We start from the raw sequence: 19,182 nt of genomic DNA, 5'->3' as shown, positions 1-19,182 counted from the left end.
TGACAGTATCACATTTCCTGCAAAAGATTTTCGCTTTTCCAGACACATTCTAAACCTCAGAAGATGCCTATGACTTTTTAAATAAAACATTGTGGTTTGCGGAGCTTCCCCAGCCACAGAAGAACTGAATAGTATACCTTTGGTTGTGTTATGCCCTAACTGGTTTTCACTTGGGATGATGATCTCTGCTTTAGTACAATGCCAGTGTCAGTACTGACATTGGGTTTTTTTCATTCATTCATTCATTCATTCATTCATTCATTCATTCATTCATTCATTCATTCATTTTATTAATTCAAAATTCACAATATTTAACAGTTTCTAATGCAGTTTCTAAAATCCCTTGCAAAGCATCCTGCAAGTGTATTCAATCTCACGTGAAGACATCATCACTTTACCTTGCAGATCTGCCCTATTCTGGCATGGGTGGCTTTTCCAGTGTGCTCTCCATCAATTGCATTTTCGCGGAAGAAGAAATAGATTTTGTCATCTTCTGGATTGTCACTCTCTGGTATCAGGTGAGCACTGATAAATCTAGGATCTGAGAAGACAATGCCATTGTGCATGTTACTATTCCAAGAATTGAATCACTTGCCTTCCTTATATAAATAAATTGTGATTTTGCTTCCCTAGGATCAAATTGCAAATAAACCTGTTGGGGACATCATCACCCATTAACACGTGACTGGTATTTACATTCCTCTTATCTTTAATACATATAGACACTTAATGATCAGACCTTAACTTTATTATTGGAGCAATTAAACATTCACAAAATCTCTTTACAAATGGTTGTATAACATTATAGCATGGCTTCTTAATTCCATGTATTTATTACTGACATTTCTCTTGTTTCTTTGGATGTTTTGCCTTTGGACAATAATCTTTCTGCATGTGTTGCACATAAAATAAGAGGCTTATTGAAATAAATCTAATATTCCTAACTTTAGCAATAATGAAGAACATATAAAGAAAGTATTTTACATCTAGAAAAGTACTAATGTGTTACTGTAAAAAAAAAATAATCCAGTTAAAAAATACAGTTTTGAATTACATTTTCCACATTATGATACTCCAAACCCCAACACTTTTGTCTCGTTTTTAGAAGTGCAATGCATTTGTGAATTTCTATTCAAGTTGTTGAAATATTTTCACTTGTCACTGTTTTAAAGAATATTTTTTTCATAGAAAAACTTTATTTCTTGAAATTAGAGTGACAATATTATTTGGTGATAAAGAAGATCCATCAGCAAATGAAAATATATAAAATGCAGACATACTGATGGGTTATGTAAAATATGGAGGAAAGAAGTTTTGGGAGAGAATTTTATAGAAATCATAACAGTAAATTCATACCAGTGGTGAATCTGGCTCATCACTGTGTTTTACCGAGATACTTGAGCCGGTATCTTTCACTATATTTGGAAAAAGAAGGCATATCCAACAGATTTACCAATCTGTTTTATAACCATTTTACATCCTGCTGGGATAATTAACTGAGAACTATATTTAACTTCTCAGAATCCTGTTCCTATGTGAAATTATAAGCTATTTTAGTGTCATGCTTTAACATCTTTTCAGTGTATGTTTATTGCTAAATAGTCATGGAAATAATGAACTGTACTTTGTTTTGCCAGTTTGCACTAGCTGTCCTGTGAAACCCGTTGCCTTATTAAGGATGGCAGTGTTTGTAAGCAACATATTTTGATATATTTATATATATGTATGTATGTGGTTAGATGTATCTATAATACAAGTATATACTGCATAATTTTTTATGTATATATATATGTGTGTATGTTGTGGTGTTTGGGTGTGTGTGTGTGTGGGGGGGTGAGTGTGTGTGTGTGGGGGGCGTGGGGTGGGGTGGTGGTGGGGTGTGTACACACACATATATATACATAATACATGAGAATGACCATAGTGGTATAGACCAAGGTTTACTTAGATTCATATACAAACTACAATATTGTCCAGAAGTAATTAAGTAATTATCTGGGACAAAGAAAATGGTAAGTACAAATAATACTCTTCCAGAATCTCTCCCTGCCTCCAACTATTTTCAGTGTATCTGACTCCCTGAGCTTAGTTGCTTTCTGTGTGCCTAGTAACTGTCAAAGGATTTTTTCATCCAATTCTTCTTGAACCCAAGTAAATTTCCAGCATTCAGTGTCCTTTTGGAATTTGTTCCTCACGTACACAATCTAATGAACTAAGACTTACTTTTGATTTTGTGTTTTGAACGTTGATCTTAGTTAGCTTCATGTGGTGCCTCTTAATCCCTGTATTGGAAATACCCACAACATTCAAGATGTGGATGAATTGTGGTGCCCTTATACAAGAGTTACAGCAATGCTCTTTGTTGAATTTTACTGCTTTTTCTTTCTATTAATTTCTTACTTTTAATATGGATGTAACAGTTCCTAAGCAGTAATCTGACATTTTCATGCAACTTTATGTGCCAGAACCCCAGAAACTACTCTTCATTGGTAATGCTTAGTCCACAGCCCATCATTTTATATGTGAAGATAGGTATGTCTTCCTCACGGTTTTCCCCATGGTTTATCACTACATCATTCATCAAGAATAATTTAATTTGTCATTTGATTGCTTAGCTACCCAGTTACATAAGATTCTTTTGTAATTCTTCACAGTATTGCTTTGTCTTACCATGATGAATAACTTGGTATCATGTGAAAAATTTTCTCATCCTGCTGCTCAACGTCTTTTTCAGGTTATTTATGGACATGTTGAACAAGACACACCATAGAACAGATCGCTCTGGAACTGTGTCTATTACCTATTGTCTATTAAAATAAATCTTTTTAGACATCTGAATATATCAAAAATTGTAAGCAGCTTAAGTTGTCCACCCCAAACCCCAGTAACTTAAGGTATTAAATTCACTTCCTTCCTTTCTAGCATGCATTTAATAGCCTTCAAGTTACACTGACACAAGGCCCAAGATAAATAATACCTAGATTATATGGTACCATGGTAAATATCTATAATTTTATATACGATTTACCAGGGCTTTGAACGCAATTTGTATCACAAGAAAAACAAGGCTACAGCTTGAAAATGTTTGCATCACAGGCTGTGGAAGGATACATTAGAGAAAGAGGATATTTTTTAGTAGGCACTTTTCTGGGCTACTGGGTCTGGAGAACCTCTTGTCTGAATACACTGTTTTTACATTTTTAAAGTCTTTATGAAAAAGGTAAAAAAATAAATAAATCATTAAACCAAACCCTAAATACATTCCCAAATGGTTGAATGATTTGCTTCTAGTGCAATAGGTTTTCAAAAACACAAGATATCAAATTCTAAAACAAAGCACTATATTATCAGGCATCAAAAATCTAACTTTACATTGGCCTATGAAGATATTGTGGGGAGTCCCATTTGAATCAATAATATTACTGATATAGTTCAGGTTATATAAACTTGCCCTTGGTTAGCATTCTTCTCTGTCCCTCTCATAATTTTGCAAGTGAACCTAGAAACAGTAAGAAAGTCTAGTATTAAAGCAGGACTGATACAAGAATGATAGAAAAACAGTTTAAAAAACTGAAAATATGTATTTCAAATAATTCTGTCAGAGTGGTAGCAGAGGAGAGGGTTGTAAGGAAGGCAGATATAAGTATCGCCATAGCCAGAGTGCCTGTGAATATGCTTTGTATGCATTTCTTCCCAGTGCTCATCTGGTATGAATTCAGATTTTCAGTTAGTGATGAATAATCCTAACTACATCCCTGAAAATAAAGCAGTCATGCAGCCTCATATTAGAAGACATCCATCGTAGATCATGGCAGTTTTTTGCTGAATAACACTGGTGTTTCTTACGGAGCAGACCTCAGGCTGCTTCTCCAGCTAGTTAAATCGATATATTTTAGTCAATAAAAGAGTGGTTCTTTGTGTTACAGGGCCCTTGCTCTTGTTACCTGGTGGTATTTGGTGGGGTTTTTTTCCTCTTTCATATAACAGACCTGTGTCTATGCAGTGAAACAAATAAAGGAAGAACAGGCTACACGAGTTCTGTTGCATATAGAAATAGATTCATTTCTGTTCAGAATTAATATAACGATTATAAAAACATCGCCATGATTATATGTGTGGAGAGAGGGAGAGAAATCTGGTTGATAATTTCATAGGTGGTGTGAACTAGTGATCTGTAGTATGTTCTTTTTTGTTTCATTAGCGGAAGAGCTGTTTGTCTTGCCTGGGACTTGATGCACACTTGCATTTAACTCCAGGGCTTCAGACCATGCTTACAACTAACTGTTTAGGGTCATGATGAATCAATCAGCCAGATGGCTGGCAGTCATGCAACACAGCCCTCTCCATGGACTATGCAGCAGTTTTTTATTGCTCTTCTTTGAGGAAGGGAAGGGAGATGTTGTCCACAGATGAGGGACTTCTTGACTCTCCTAATTGCTCACCCATGCAGCACAAGAAAGAATGTCATCCATGAATGTGTATGCTCAAGTATTGAGACTGCCCTGCCTTACCCTGCAAAATTAAACAGGTTTGGTATCAAGGGGTCCCCATAGGAAGTTTAAAATAATTCAGTCGGAGTTGACCTATTTTGTATATTCAACACAGCCACAAAAGAAGTGCTGGAATGAACTTCAAGCAAGTTTTACTGAATGGAATGTGGGACTTTGATCCAAACTCACTTGTGACAATTGTAAAAGCTGGTGTGCTGCAGCTATTGTGGATAGGTAGGATGACTTCAAATTTCCATGTATTAATTATTGGGTATTCTGTGACCCTAAAACTGTCTCCAATCAGAAAAGCATTCAGAAATGCTGCAACACTTTCTTGCTTAAAAGCAGTCTCCTATTGCCTAAACATCCAGAAAACATGTTTTGGGAAAATGAATTTAAGAAATAATTTGACAGCAAATATTCTTCCAATGATTCATTGCTTTTAAAATACCCAAGGAGACAATGTGGAAGAGTGCTTTAAAAAACAGCATGCATCAAACAAACACGTCTGAAACGTGTTTAAGCATGATCAAAGGAGAAGCAAAGCCACAGCATAAACATGATCAAAATAACATTACAGCTAAAAACACTTCTCTGATCTTGCAGCCAATATGAGCAAGCTAAAAATAAAACCTTAGATTTTTATTTAAAACAATCAACCTCAAGAAGCAAATTATTAAAGCACACACCTTTTTCAGCCTCCTTTTTCCAGTTGTCTTGGCTGTGGGGCTATTTCTCAGATCCCATATGACACCTTTGTAGAACCACTTTTTGTGTGCCCTCCTGCAATTACCAGCGCTGCAAACTTTTCACTGGCAGCGGCCCATTAAACTGTCCTTCATGAGAAAACTGTCTCTTTATGAAAACGACACCTTGGTCCAGCTGCCTCTATGATTTATATGCCATTGTTTGCTTAGTTAAGTAATGGAAACATGTTTTGCTTGTCTCAGCACTTCAGGCTGAGAAAAAGCTAAGGAAAATCGATCTGCATCAGTTCTTTTACAAATGTTTCTCTTTAGCAGCAACAGACGTGCCCCACCACCATCACCACTGCCACCGCCCCCACCCCAATAGCAAAAAACCAATACAAGTCAGAAATTGGATTTCTAAATGAATTGTATTAGCATTTTAATGAAGATCTATAAACTTGAAGGCACAGAAATTACCTTTAGTTGTCAAGATTGAGTAAGTTGAAGAAACAGAAGCTAGGGTCATCTTTTCATCACTTGACAGAAGCCAAAGGGCAGTTCTCTCAGGAAATGTTTTGTAAAGAGTTTGAACTGGATGCCCCTATTATTGTATATTTATGGTAAAAATGACTAATTTATCAGTTCACAGCAGGAAAATTCTAGGAAACTAGGGAAATTTTATGCTCAGTAAAACTGCAATTGCTATAATTTAATGAAAAGTACTGGAGGGTGACTGAGGCCCTGAGGAGAGGAGAAAGACCAGGGAAGCCAAAATTAAAAATTTAACAACAACAAAAATAGAAAGCTACTCAGGACTTCATAACTACGTACAGTGCTCGTCCGCTGAGACCCAGTGCAGAGAGCCAAACACTGTTCTCAGAAAACCTGAACTTGCAACCACAGCGAGCTCTACGACCCGCAGAGAGGAGGATATGCAGCACCAGTCACAACCATGCACAGCAGAGCTGTGCGCCGTGGGCATGCTTGCCAAGGCCACCAGAGGATGAAGATTTTAATATATGGTGATGAGAGAGGTAAGGTGGTTTGTGGTTTTACACACCTGAGCATAGTTTACAAAACACCAAAGTTTTTAGTGGTGTTCTTCCAAAGTCCCTTCACTTTAATTCTTCAGCATTCGTATCCCTCTTGTTGCCGATGGCTCAGGCAAACACAGAGGAAGTTTCATGGGTTCACTGCTTACAGTGAAGCTCCTCAGCAACACAGATGGCATCAAACCGCATCCTCAGGGTGGGAATGCTCTTGGCATAAGAGATAGTTTGTAGCTATTATGGAGTTAACATAAGGCTTTTGGGGTAACATTTTGTCAGATGCTGACCTGGAAGGTAGTACCAGGGACAGGCCACAGAGGAGAGATGTGATTTAAAGACACTGTTTTCAAACTATGGGTAGGCAGGGGCGGATGTGTGATTGCAGGTCAGGCATGACCCAGATGTTAGTAGCTAGCACAAGGTAAGAAGCCCTGTGGTCACTCATTGATGTTGCAATAGAAATTCTCTTCAGAAAAAAGTTTTAAAGACTGATATTTATTATCAAGTGGTTTGCCTTTGAGTCAAGCCAGACTGATGGTGAGGAATGATGATCTATAAATAGTGTGTTAGCTATGACATTTACTTTCTCTTTCTTAGAAATCATATTGCTATTTTTTTTTAATTTTTTGAAGACTAGTAAAGGCAATTTTGGTGTCACAGGCTGATTATAACATGGGTTAATAAGTTTAAAGTTTAGCTAAGGCTTTTTGTCATTCAAATGCATAGATATTCTTTTTTTTCCTGATTAAAAACTCTTTTCAGAATTAAGAAAAAGAAACTTCCTCTCTGTAGAACCTAGCTGTTATGTTTCAGTGGTGACTGTTTTTGTGACGTAAAGAGATTATATATTTTCAAGGATGAAAAGTATTAAAAATAACATTAACATACCACTTTTCCATAATTTAAGTACATGGATGCAGCAATAACATAACACGGGAAAAGACACACATTAAGAAAGACACACAGCACTTTTACACATGTAAATTCCTCTACATCTCAGTGTTACACTTACATATACAACCACAGGCATCTAGTTGTGGCTTTTCAGTGCTTTGGCCTTGAGTGTTACCTATGGATCACTGTCATTGTGAGAGGCATTAAATCTGAATTAAGTGGTGTTTTTTTAAAAAGGAATTACTGATTTATACTGGGGCAAAAGCAAAGAAGAGCAAGCATAGTTCTGAGCACTAATATCCTGAGGCATATAAGCCCCATGCTGGCTGCATCGCTATATGGGGAAGTGAAGAACTTTGTAAGGTCCATCAGGGGACTGAGCTCCTGTCCAGGTGCCCCTCCAGAAGAGCTGGGGGGGACTGAAAGCAACTCACTAATGTGCCTGGCCCCTCCAGCGCTGTCGGCTCAGAGGGCCTTCAGGCATACAACCTTAATTTGGGGAACTTAAAACCTCGAAAGCAGCACTCCTCTTGGTACCAGCCAAGGCTTAAACATCCAGGCAGACCCACTATCTCCTCCTTTGCTTCAGAGGCATAATTTGGTGTAAGTATTTCTTGCGAGTAACATTTTAGCTCATGCAGGAAGGAAAAGGAAGAAAATCTTGATCTCTGATCCAATTATCAGTTTCTGAAGCCTTTGTTCTAAAGAGACAACAATAGTTTTGATTTCCTGTAATGACTAATTATATGGTGAAGAAAAGCAAATACAAAAGTTCAGTAAAATTATAGCTTATTTCTCAACGTAAATTAGATTTCTCACAAAACAATGCTTATGATCTACCCACCCTATTTAATTTAAAAGAGGTGATTATTATCTCTTTACAGAACAACAACCAAAATTAACACCTCTTTTCCATTGCTGACTATGTTTTAAGGTGTTGTATATCTATCAACACAATTAATTTTAAACTGATTTACTTGTCCCTCACAGAGAATAATTGGGCAACTGAGAAAACTAGTGTCCTTCACAGAACAGAAAGGAAGGCTTGCAGCTCGTTGTCTCCATTTAGGAATACTTTAATCTCAATTCTTCTGAATTTCTTAACCTCTGCAGAAAAGGCTAATGAGACTTCAAGCTAAGAGCCTGTATCTTCCTCTTTTGGTCATTTATCTGAAGTTTTTGACATTGATGTTTGGAAATAAAAAGACTGGAAAGCCTATGCCTTAACTGGGTAACCCACATCTTCAGAGCTCCAGATGAATGACAAAAACTAAGTATCACAGCTCTGATGTTAAAAACCCCTGTGTTAGGGCAGGAAGGGAAGCATGGAGGCACTGAAGACAAAAGATGTTTCTGATTTGGGGTGTTACACACTCTTGGCAATCAGAACCACGTGGCGGGCCTGCCTTTTGTAGGTGGAGCGCAGGTCCCTGAGATGCCCAGGCAGTTTATGGTAGGGGAAACTGGCTGCTCATGGCCTCCATGGCTGTTCTGTTTGCTGGGTAACAAACCGGCCGAATGGCTAGACCCAAAGAGTGGTATTGAATGGAGTTAAATCAAGCTGCTGGATGGTCACAAGTGGTGTTCCCCAGGACTCCGTGCTGGGGCCAGTCTTGTTTAATAATTTTATTGATGATCTGGGCGAGGCGACTGAGTGCACCCTCAGTCCCTTGGCAGATGACACCCAGATGGGGGGAGCACTGCCATGCCTGGGGGCAGGGAGCTCTGGGCAGGCGGGCCGAGGGGCCGAGGCCAGTGGTGTGAGGGGCAGCGGGGGCTCAGTGCCGGGCCCTGCCCGTGGGGCACAGCAGCCCCCGGCAGCTGCGGGCTGGGGGCAGGGGGCTGGGAACTGCCCGGGGGAAAGGGCCGGGGGGGCTGGGCACAGCCGCTGGGCAGGAGCCCCCAGCGTGCCCAGGTGGCCAAGGGGGCCAGCAGCGCCCTGGCCGCTGTCAGAAGCGCTGTGGCCGGCAGGGCCGGGGCAGTGCCCGTCCCCCTGTGCTGGGCACTGGTGCGGCCACCCCTCGGGGCCTGGGCTCAGGGTCGGGCCCCTCAGGGCAGGGGGGACGCAGAGGGGCTGGAGCGTGTCCAGAGCCGGGCAGGGGCTGGGGCAGGGGCTGGGGCAGGGGCTGGGGGGGGGCGGCGGGGGGAGCTGGGGGGGTCAGCCTGGAGAGGGGGGGCTCAGGGGCACCTGGTGGCTCCCTACAGCTGCCTGACAGGGGCTGTAGGCAGGGGGGGTCGGTCTCTGCTCCCAGGGAACAAGCGCCAGGGCACGGGGAACCGGCCTCACGTTGTGCTGGGGGAGGTTCAGACAGGATATTAAGGAAAATTTCTTCACTGAAAGAGTTTTCAAGCCCTGGAACAGGCTGCTCGGGGAGGTGGTTGAGTCACCATCCCTGGAGGTATTGAAAAGACATGTAGATGTGGTGCTCAGGGACAGGTTTAGTGATGGGCTTGGTTAATGGTTGGCCTTGATGATCTTAAAGGTCTTTTCAAACCTAAAAAATTCTATGATTCTGTGACCCAGAACTCAAGAGATCAAACCTGTTCCTCTCCACTAACGTGATTTTCTCTGGCCTTCCAGAATGCTGAGATGTGTTAATATGTCTTGGTGGAATATTCTTCCTCTTTGGAATGTGGAAGCTAGAGGGTACAAGAAAGTGTTTTGAAGGCAGAGAGAGCATGCTACAGCAACACCATCAGCCAAGCTCCTGACAGAGCACATTGCAAGAGACAAGTTCCTGTCTGAGCATGAGGAATAGCTGGGGATTAACAAGGCAAACACATTCCGCTGTAGGGAAAGTAGGACAGCCTTCAGCAGTATTATTGGCAAAAGCATGAAACACCAAACTGAACAACAGTGGCTTGACAACTTCGTCTTCAACTTCCATGTATCTCCTGAGGAGACCTAAACTCTTAGGATTTCTGTCAGCTCCATGCAGTGCACAACCCTGTCTCCAGCAGAACCCTTTGTCTACACGTATTTTACTTTTTTTTTTTTGGCCTACAACATGAACAAATATGGCCTTTGTGTCAAAAATCATCTATGTTGAAAAGAGGAAGAAAAAATCGCAATTTTTACTGCCAGGTTCAATTTGAAGTGTTTGGAAGGGGTTGTGTAGCTGTAAAAACAATCTCTTCCTTGACGTCATGTCAAAAAACTGGACAGGGCTCTGCTACCATCTCCGTTCCCACTGAGGGATGTTCATTCATTGGGTAACAATCATCAGCCTGAGATGATTCCATCGTTCCCAAGAAGCGATCCAGCAGAAAACGTTCCTGTAGCAATTTCCTAACCTATCTGATCTCCTGTAATTTAATTTCTTTGTTAAATCTTGTAGATTTGGCCACAAAACTGAAGTAATTTTGTCAAACTATGAAAAAGGTTTTGTTGTTATAATTAACTTTTACAGCTAGTGTAAAGCAACTTGACACAAAATCCATTAAAGTAAGATTAATGACGGATGGCAGCAAAGACTGAAAAAAGGACTGGGTGAATGACTGGTTTTAACAGATCTGTCAGTATAGCGCAGCAATATAAAATGCAGTAAGGCATCTGTGAGCGGAAGCAAAACCCCTCAGCACAACATCAGCGTGATAGCATCGGTTATGACAACCTCTTTCAATAGTCATGTGAGTGTAATATGTGATTCCAACTTAATTTAGCTTCAGTCAACATAAGCTATTAACAGGGTTTGTACCCAACTGAAATAATGTACTTATTTATTGATGATGTGGAACTTTGTTCTACTCATTAAAAAAAGAAAAGAAAAAGAAGTATTTGATAGCACAGGTATGATGAAAACCATGCAGTTGCTTCAGAGAGAAAAGTCTTGCAATATTACCTTTTGTGCTGCTCTGTGAGAAAGCTGTTCTCAGACTCTGTTTAATCAGTATGTACTTCTGTACGAGCAGTCTCTTTTTTATTTTTTTTAATTCACTGATAGCATTTCAGAATGTATTTACTGTGTATATTCTATATATATGTATATACTGTGTATAATTCAGATGTAATTACTGTGACTTTTAAGAATGAAAACCTTCTTGGAGTAACATTGCATCAGTCTCAAAATTTTAGCGTTTTTTAAAAGCAGTGAGGGAGGAATTTGTAGCACACTTGCTTGTGATACATCAACAGCCGCGAGAGGAATTGGCAGAAAGCTTAGCAAAAGTATTTTAAAAGTAATAAAAGAACAAATGCAGTGAAATATAGGCCCTGTCATAAATGGGAAACTGGAACATTTTATTTAAAAATGCTTTCTACCAACAGGCAAAAAAAAAAAAAAAAAAAAAAAAATTAAAGGTGAAAGTATATAAAATACGGAGCAGAACTGAGTATTAATAATGACAAACCATTTATACAATCCTGTGAAAAAGGTTGATGACTCACTAGCCCGTGTAAAATATCCCACAAGAAGGTTTTGCACCTTTCCCTCTCATGGAGCTCTTCCTGCCTTTAGTGGAAGTTCCTTTAGAGAAACAGGAGAACAGGAAACAGACTGAAGGGATGGGTAAGTGAAGAGAGCAGTGCCCCATGACTGTCGTATTTTACAGTGCGTCAGATGTTATCATAGAGCTCAGGAAATATGATTAATCTCACTGACACCAGTGGAACACTTTTTACTATTTATAAGGGCATTGAATTTTGCTCAAATGGCAGTAAAAGAATCAATAAACATCAATCCTCAGATATATGGCCATATTCACAGATAATGTACCATCGCTGAATGCTTTCAGCTATTTCACAAGAGCTGTGGAGTGAATGGGAAAAACATGTAATCTAGTCTTAAAAATAACTTTTCTTCTGTTTTTCAGAACAATTTTCTGTAAAAAGAGCTCTGTCCCTGAAAGGTTATCTGGTTTCTTCTTATACCAACTCATCTAATGAAATCATCCTACAAATCTTGCTGCACTTACCTGAACAGAAATCTTTACAAACCTACCAACAGGAAATGAAATGTGTATATATATGTATATATATATATATATATATAAACTTACGTTAAAAGTATTTTTTCCATAATGCAGGAATCTAACAAAACCATAAGCCAGCCTATCACTTTAAAAGGTAAATCAGAAAGGAAACTATTTTGTCTTCATTTATTTACTAGGCTTGTGATAGCCCTGAGTGCTCAGGCACATCGAATTCTGCTGGATGTTATACAGAAGATGGTAGTCTCAAAGATTTACAGTTTAACCCTTGCCTTTGAAACACTACAAGGCAGCTCACCTTCTTAACATGTGAAACATTCAGCCTATAGCCACCAGTGATACGGATCAGAAAACAGGAGGAAAAAAGAACCGAAAAAGCCATATCAGCTGGCAGTTCCATTTTGGTGGGTTGCCCTCAACAGTCTTTTGGATATAGAAACTTTCAGAGAACACTGCTGCTTTTTGAGACTGAAAGTGGGACTCGTAACAGCAGTGTTGCCACATTTCAATAATATAGGCATTTATCTGTGCACTATCACATCACCTGAGGCCTTCACTGCTTCAGACTATCAGCCATTAACTGGTGAATACCTATACATTTTGACATATCTTCAGTGGTCCCATAAACTTTACTATGTCTTTGTTACTGTATGGCATATAAAAACACCTATCTATGATTGGAAATTCAAATCTAACAGCCAGGTATTCAACAAGGATAGAGTTATAGAAATCCATGGAATCCGTTGGAATAGCGAGTGATTGGATACTTCTAACACCACTTTGAAACCTCAAAGCTAGGTATTGAAGTCTGAAATTAGTAATATAAGGTGCTTAAGGTGCTCCGAAGGTCAATGGGAAAAAGAAGTACCACTTTGGCAATGCAGTAAAATAGGATGTTCAGGATCTGTTGCACTGTCAAAACTTAAAGGCATCAAATGAGGAACCATTTGTCAGGTTTTTTTTTTTGTGTATGTGTGTGATCTGTCCGTTGTATTGATAACTGCAATTCCATCAATAAGGCTTGTGCACGGGAGGGCTTTTTTGTTTATTTTCGCTGTTATTTAGTCAAACATGCTATCTTTACAAGTGAAAAATAAGTGTCCATTTGTGTCTCCCAGTTGTCCTTTTCTCTTCCTGTTCTCTCTTCCTTTACACCACATTCATGAATAAGGCTTTACGGGATACCAGGGGTCCTCAAACTATGGCCCGCAGGCTGGATACAGCCCCCCAGGGTCCTCAATCTGGCCCCCGGTATTTACAGAGCCCCCCCTGCTCCCTGCCCCCCCCCGCCAGGGGTTGGGGGGGAACCCAAGCAGCCACAGATGACTGCCTGCCGCTTCATCTATGCGCCGGCCCCCTGTTTAAAAAGTTTGAGGACCCCTGGGCTAAACGATGCTGGTGGTGACATCGGTTTCACCCTTTTGTTTTGCAGGTGTTGCCTGGCTGAACCTGGGGAGGAACCCAGTGGAGTGGCTCGGGTAGGACCAGGACAGTATCTATCCTGGGTTTGCAGAACTAAACAAAGAAAAATCACTAAAAGCTTTTGTACCAACTAAAAACCTGCAAAGGATGAAAACTACTCTGCTGGGAAATTACATGCCATATTAAATATACAGGTTTTTAATTATGTGTTTTCTCTCCTCCTCTGTTGAAAGGTTAAAGAAATATTAAGATGACCTACAGTTACAGGATAGAAGGGTCTTCAGGATGTAAGATTAGCTATATCGTAGTATTTCAGAAACAACGGAACTATAAAATCTGCAAGGAATTAACAAATCTGAATTTAACTGCAACAGATGCTTTATCTGTTTCTTGATCTTACATGCTCTTTGTGTCCACCTAATCACAAAGTATTGCATTAGGCCCAGTCCTGCTCTAGTAAAGTCAACAGCCACAGCTCTGCTAAATACAGAAGTTGGAACATATTCTTGAGAATGGAGCTTAATATTAGCTTTGCAAATCTTTGCTAGTGTGACTTTTGAATTGTGCCCTTGAACTACCTGAATGCGTTACCAATTTTTAAATATATTGGTGTTTCCACTTCGTTGTAAAAATAGGCTTTCAATACGAGACAGTATTTAGCAATCCAGTACCAGCCATCAGTCTGATATCAGCCATGACATTATTTAATTTTCAGAATCACAGAGGTTAAAGCTCACTGAACTATAAACAGTTGGAAACATGGAGCGTAATCCCAAGGCACAGCTCTGCACAAGCTGTAATTTAAATCATATTGCATGCTAAGCTGAAAAGGCAGTGCAGGTCCCAGAGGGCATGAATAAATCTGCAGTCACTGATTTGCCACACACATTTGTGTTGGGATTCTGTAACTGTGCAAATGTGATGTCTTCCTTTAGTGCAGAGGACCTGTCATCTGCTGAGATTTGTAATTAAATAACCCAAAGAACAAAAGCAATTACTGAGCCTTACAAGCATTCAGACTAAAATTTACATGATTTCATGAACAAAGAGAAGGGGAAGTGACGGAGACAGAGAGAAAGGGCGGCTTGGAGTCTGCAGCATGATTCTAGTGTCTAGTGCTAGGTGAGATTTTAATGTATAGACCAGGTATTCACATACCTGGCTTGCTTTGAACTAATAATTCCGTCATCACAGACTCTGCTGTGAAGTGGATGTTTCTCCATCTAAGGAGCCAATTATGTTTCCAGCTGGCTACATGCCACATCAGGTGCTGGCTTTGAGCAATCAGTTGTGTTAATTGCAAGCAACACTGAATGCCTTTTGGGACAAGCAATTCACGGTTCAGGAATGTTAGTGTAAAGGGGGTTAGGCTCAGCCCCATTACACCAATCACAAAGTTTGCGCAGATTGCAGACTAACAATTGTAAATTTATGGAATGGGGGAATGAGGTAGGAACAGACTAAGGGGCTGTATCCTTACATCATTAACTGCTGGGTGTGCTGGGCATCTCAGTGGCTTGGAGGGGTGGTGGCTATGTGGTGGTGGAGCCCTTCAGCTTCAGCCCTTTTCAGCTCAGTAGCTCTGTCCTCCCATTTCCCTGGTTCTGTCAGGTATTCTGATCTGGGCCAACAGGGCAAAGACATTGGGTCAAGAGAAGACTACATCAACTGCTCAAGAACATGGTGTCCCCCACATTTCTTGGCATTTTCTTTCTTCCTATTTGTCATTCTGGTAAAATAATAATCTAAAAAAAATACATAGAGATTGTCTGATGTAAAGGAAATATTATAAGGCTATAAATAACAGTGAATGCCATAAACAGATGTTGAAGGGCAGATTTATATTAAAAACAGCCACTGAAGAAATAAAGCATATTAATTAAATGAGCTGAGCACTGCAGTGAGTAAAAATCAGTAATCTTTTTTGGCTGCATTGGGAATAGTCTCATTTATTATCGGCTGAAGATCTGGCCTGTGGTATTTTTTAGTATCTAACTTTTGTCTCACTACCTGAAAAACAAGTTTTAGCTAATCTGCTTATTTGCAAGGGTTGATTTCCAATACATTTGCCCATGAATCACAGCACCAGTGCTATTTAAAAGAAACCTGCCCAAATCTTGGAGGTGAAGAATGGGAGGCTTGGATTGAATCATTAGAGATAAAGGGAGTCAGTGTGTGGTGAGGAGGGGGAGGAATCGGTGCAAACCTCAAAGTCTGCAGGTGCTTAGAAACTGTGTAGAGGCTCAGGAAGTGTATCTAATACCCTTTAGAGGCTCAGTCCCTGGTGTCCCACATGACTGTACAAAGAAAACTTCTTAAAACAAAGCCATCTTATTTCTCCCTTTAGCACAGACTAAAACATTGCCAAACACTTTTGCGTCTGAAGCTGTGAATTTCATTAAATTCCATGCAACTCGCTCACCACTCTCTATTTTTGTGTGGGTGAAACCTCTAATTCTCCCCTCACCGCCCCGCGGCCAGCATGCTCTAGTCACATCACACTTAACCTTTGCCTTGGCTTCTCAAAAAAGAATTTGTTTCACTCTATTCACAGCTTCAACAGTTTGGCAAACTGCACTTGAGCGCCGCGCTGGGCCTTTATATTGAACACACTAATCTGATTGTTTTTCCACTCTACAAACTTTGGGTCAACAATCAAGCTGCTGCCAGAAACTAATTAATTTGCAAACAGGCCCCATTTTCACAGGGGGAGAGCTTTTGAAACCTATGTCAGCAGAGCTGGTCACACCATGGTGACATGCATTGTCATGGCATCCACTTTTCTGGGTAATTCTCCTCACTAATTTTTCACCACACACATGAACTCAAATTACCCAGTCAACAGTAAATCTCTATTGAATGCCCACCAAACCCTGAACGTGGTGGCCTGAGAAGAGGAAATTGGTATTGACAGGGTCAACACTCATTAAATTGATGGCTAGAGCAGAAGGGATAAAAAAAACCAACACAAGAACATAAAAAAAAAATGATTCAGATGCATGTCATATCTCAATGAAGGGGCTGTAACAGACCCATTCCTGCTTTGTTTAAATCAATTAGTATTCTGCTGTGTGATTTCCTACAAGCAGATTTCTGCTTAACTTTTCTTGAAAAACTGGTTAGTTACTATTGTGAACTGGAAAGAAAGCACAGTTTGGTAGCTAAAAGTCACTGTTTTCCAAGCATCAGAGCTGTAATGAACCCTCATAGAGATCTCAGAGATCATGGGAAACCCACTTGAATTTGCAAGGCTTGTAACATGTAGGCTTTGCCTTTGTCATCCTGCCACCTAAACTGAACCCTCCTCTTCCACAAACTGATTTGGATCTTTGTAAAAATAATAATTACAAAGAAACCCAAGTTGTGTAATTTAAAGTGGGGCTTACACCAAAAGCGAAGCAAAGTGCAGTCTTAGAACCTGAACAATACACCTGTCATGGACAAATTACTTTTTTTTTCCTTATTGAAATTCATCTCCAGGGCAGGAGAAAAGGCTTCCTATGAACTGATGCATGTGGGTAATATATGCATATTTTTATATTTATCTATCTATCTATCTATCTCTGTATGGATGGATAGATTCTTTCAAATCACATATTAACTGAAAGTAGTATACAAAGCTTTCTGGTAGAGATTATTGCCACAGGTATCACTGCTTGAGTTATATACTGAGTTTGTCACCTTCTTTATGTGAACAGACCATCAGTTTACAAAGCTGCCCATTGCCAACTCTACAAGTTATCCATTGAAATAAATATATACAAATAAACAATTCTTCTCAGTTTAACAACAACAACTAAAAAAAGGAAGCTTTCTAGAGAATATAGAATATCACTGGGTTATCTATATTAATATAGAATATTCAGTGTGACAAGGCTACAGAGATGGGGACATCCAGGATCAAGAGTGTGACTCTTGGAGCTTACTTATGCAGATGGGTTTTTACACAGCTCCTACTGCCGGAGGTGGCAAATAAGTCTCAGATTTGTTTATATAAAGCTGTGTCTATGAAAAGCAACTCACCTGGCTCATCAAATTTGATCCTGAACACCCAAGCTAGATCACCCAATTTGCCCTGTACAGACAGGTGCACTGATTTATCCATATCTAGCATCTAGCCAGAGCTTGCTCTGGCCCTTTCAGCCAATTTCCTTCCCAGAGAAGGCAGAGCATAGGTGGTGGGAAGGGCTGTACTTTCAGATCTCACCCCAACATGAAGCTTACTAGGATTTACTGGGTTGTTGACCTGATACCATATTCATCACTGAAATAAACCCCCTTAAATTTAGTAATTCTAAGGCAACAGACCAATTGCCAATAGGTCAATTCAGTGTACCTGACTGTGTGGTAGACCCCCAAGCTGGCAATCATTTCCAAGTTTCTGTTTAGAAAGAGTCTATACTATGTGCTGATCTGTTTGGGACAGTGCTTCTTTTGAGAGCTATGAACTTCTTTCCTAAAAATGTACTACATGCAGCAAACTATTCTCTGGTCTCCAGTAGAAACAAAACACTTGGAGCTCTGTCATTATTTTTTATCTTATATACTCTATAAAGAGTCACAGTATGAATAGCAGCAAAGCATGGCATCTAATCTACCCTCCCAGCTGTTATTTTTTGCTGTGGATAATAAGGCTAACCAATCTAAAAACCATTAATGAACCCATGGTTAACCATGTAGTATACACATATTCTAAGTCAGGTGTTCCTGGACAAAAATTATCCTAACTTCCCCAAGCATATTGAGGCTACAGCTCAGACCAATATGTTTACTGATGCAGGTCCTTTTGCCCCAGGTCATGTTCTCTAGTGTCACAAAGTCTCCAAAATGTGTGGTCAAACTAGGGGCACGTCTTCTTCTGCTTCATCTTTCCTACTATCTTTTTTCCACTCCAGCCTCAAAATTTATCCTTTGGTTTCTTTTACTAATTTTTCATACCTAAAGGCAACAAAATCTCATCCACAGCGCTGACACTTAATGAAGAAAATTACCTAACCCTAGGTGGGTTTGGAGTGGGAGAGAATAAGAGAGAGATCTATTTACCAGATGGATTTAAAATAATTTCATTTAGGCCACTTGATGGGAGGTTATAATTTTTCTGGTTTTTTACCCACCACCTTCATGATCTTTCTCACATCCAGAGGAACTGTAAAGCACATTCTCTATTTGCTATTTGGTCTTCGATTTCTGAATCAAATGCTTCTCTTACTTTGTATACCGATAGGGGGAGCCGTTATTAGATAGGATGAGTCAACTGGTTCAAATACATGAGTATCTTCTGATCAAATATTGATTAGGACCCATAGCTTCCTGAGTTGCAAGCATCTCAGGTTAGCGACACTATAAACATCAAGCAATAACATTAAGTAAGGAGTGATTATTTTGTGATTTTACAAAATTCCACATTTCTTCCAACAGGAAAAAAGTGGGTTGTAACAAAAATATCTAAAGAGAAGGCTTGTTAGATTGCAATGAGGAAAACAATTTAAAATTCATATTCAATCTTTGAAATTTGGTTCTACAGACTTAAGGGAGAAAAAAAAAAACCCTTGTAAATTGAGTTTCTATGCCATTCTGTTCACATTATTATGCCACCGTCACCATAGTTTCTGAGTACTTCCTAGCACTGTGTTAGGTGACATTAGCATTTGTCACACATGGAATTTATCACTGTGAAATTATTTATTACTATTCTTAGCAATGAAGATA

General features: G+C 39.7%; 1 protein-coding gene across 1 annotated transcript in view; it reads right to left on the bottom strand.

Annotated features, from left to right (window-relative positions):
• The window catches only part of SEMA3A (semaphorin 3A), a 170,156-nt gene that overhangs the window by 36,026 nt on the left and 114,948 nt on the right, over nucleotides 1–19,182 (bottom strand). Inside the window, exon 7 of the mRNA XM_005240155.4 lies at nucleotides 399–541. Coding sequence (XP_005240212.2) covers nucleotides 399–541 — 143 coding nt within the window. The remainder of the gene's footprint in view (nucleotides 1–398; nucleotides 542–19,182) is intronic.

Source organism: Falco peregrinus, chromosome 6 (genome assembly GCF_023634155.1).
Source record: "Falco peregrinus isolate bFalPer1 chromosome 6, bFalPer1.pri, whole genome shotgun sequence".
In the NCBI taxonomy this organism is placed as follows: Eukaryota; Metazoa; Chordata; class Aves; order Falconiformes; family Falconidae; genus Falco; species Falco peregrinus.
This window is presented reverse-complemented; position numbering and strand designations above follow the sequence as displayed.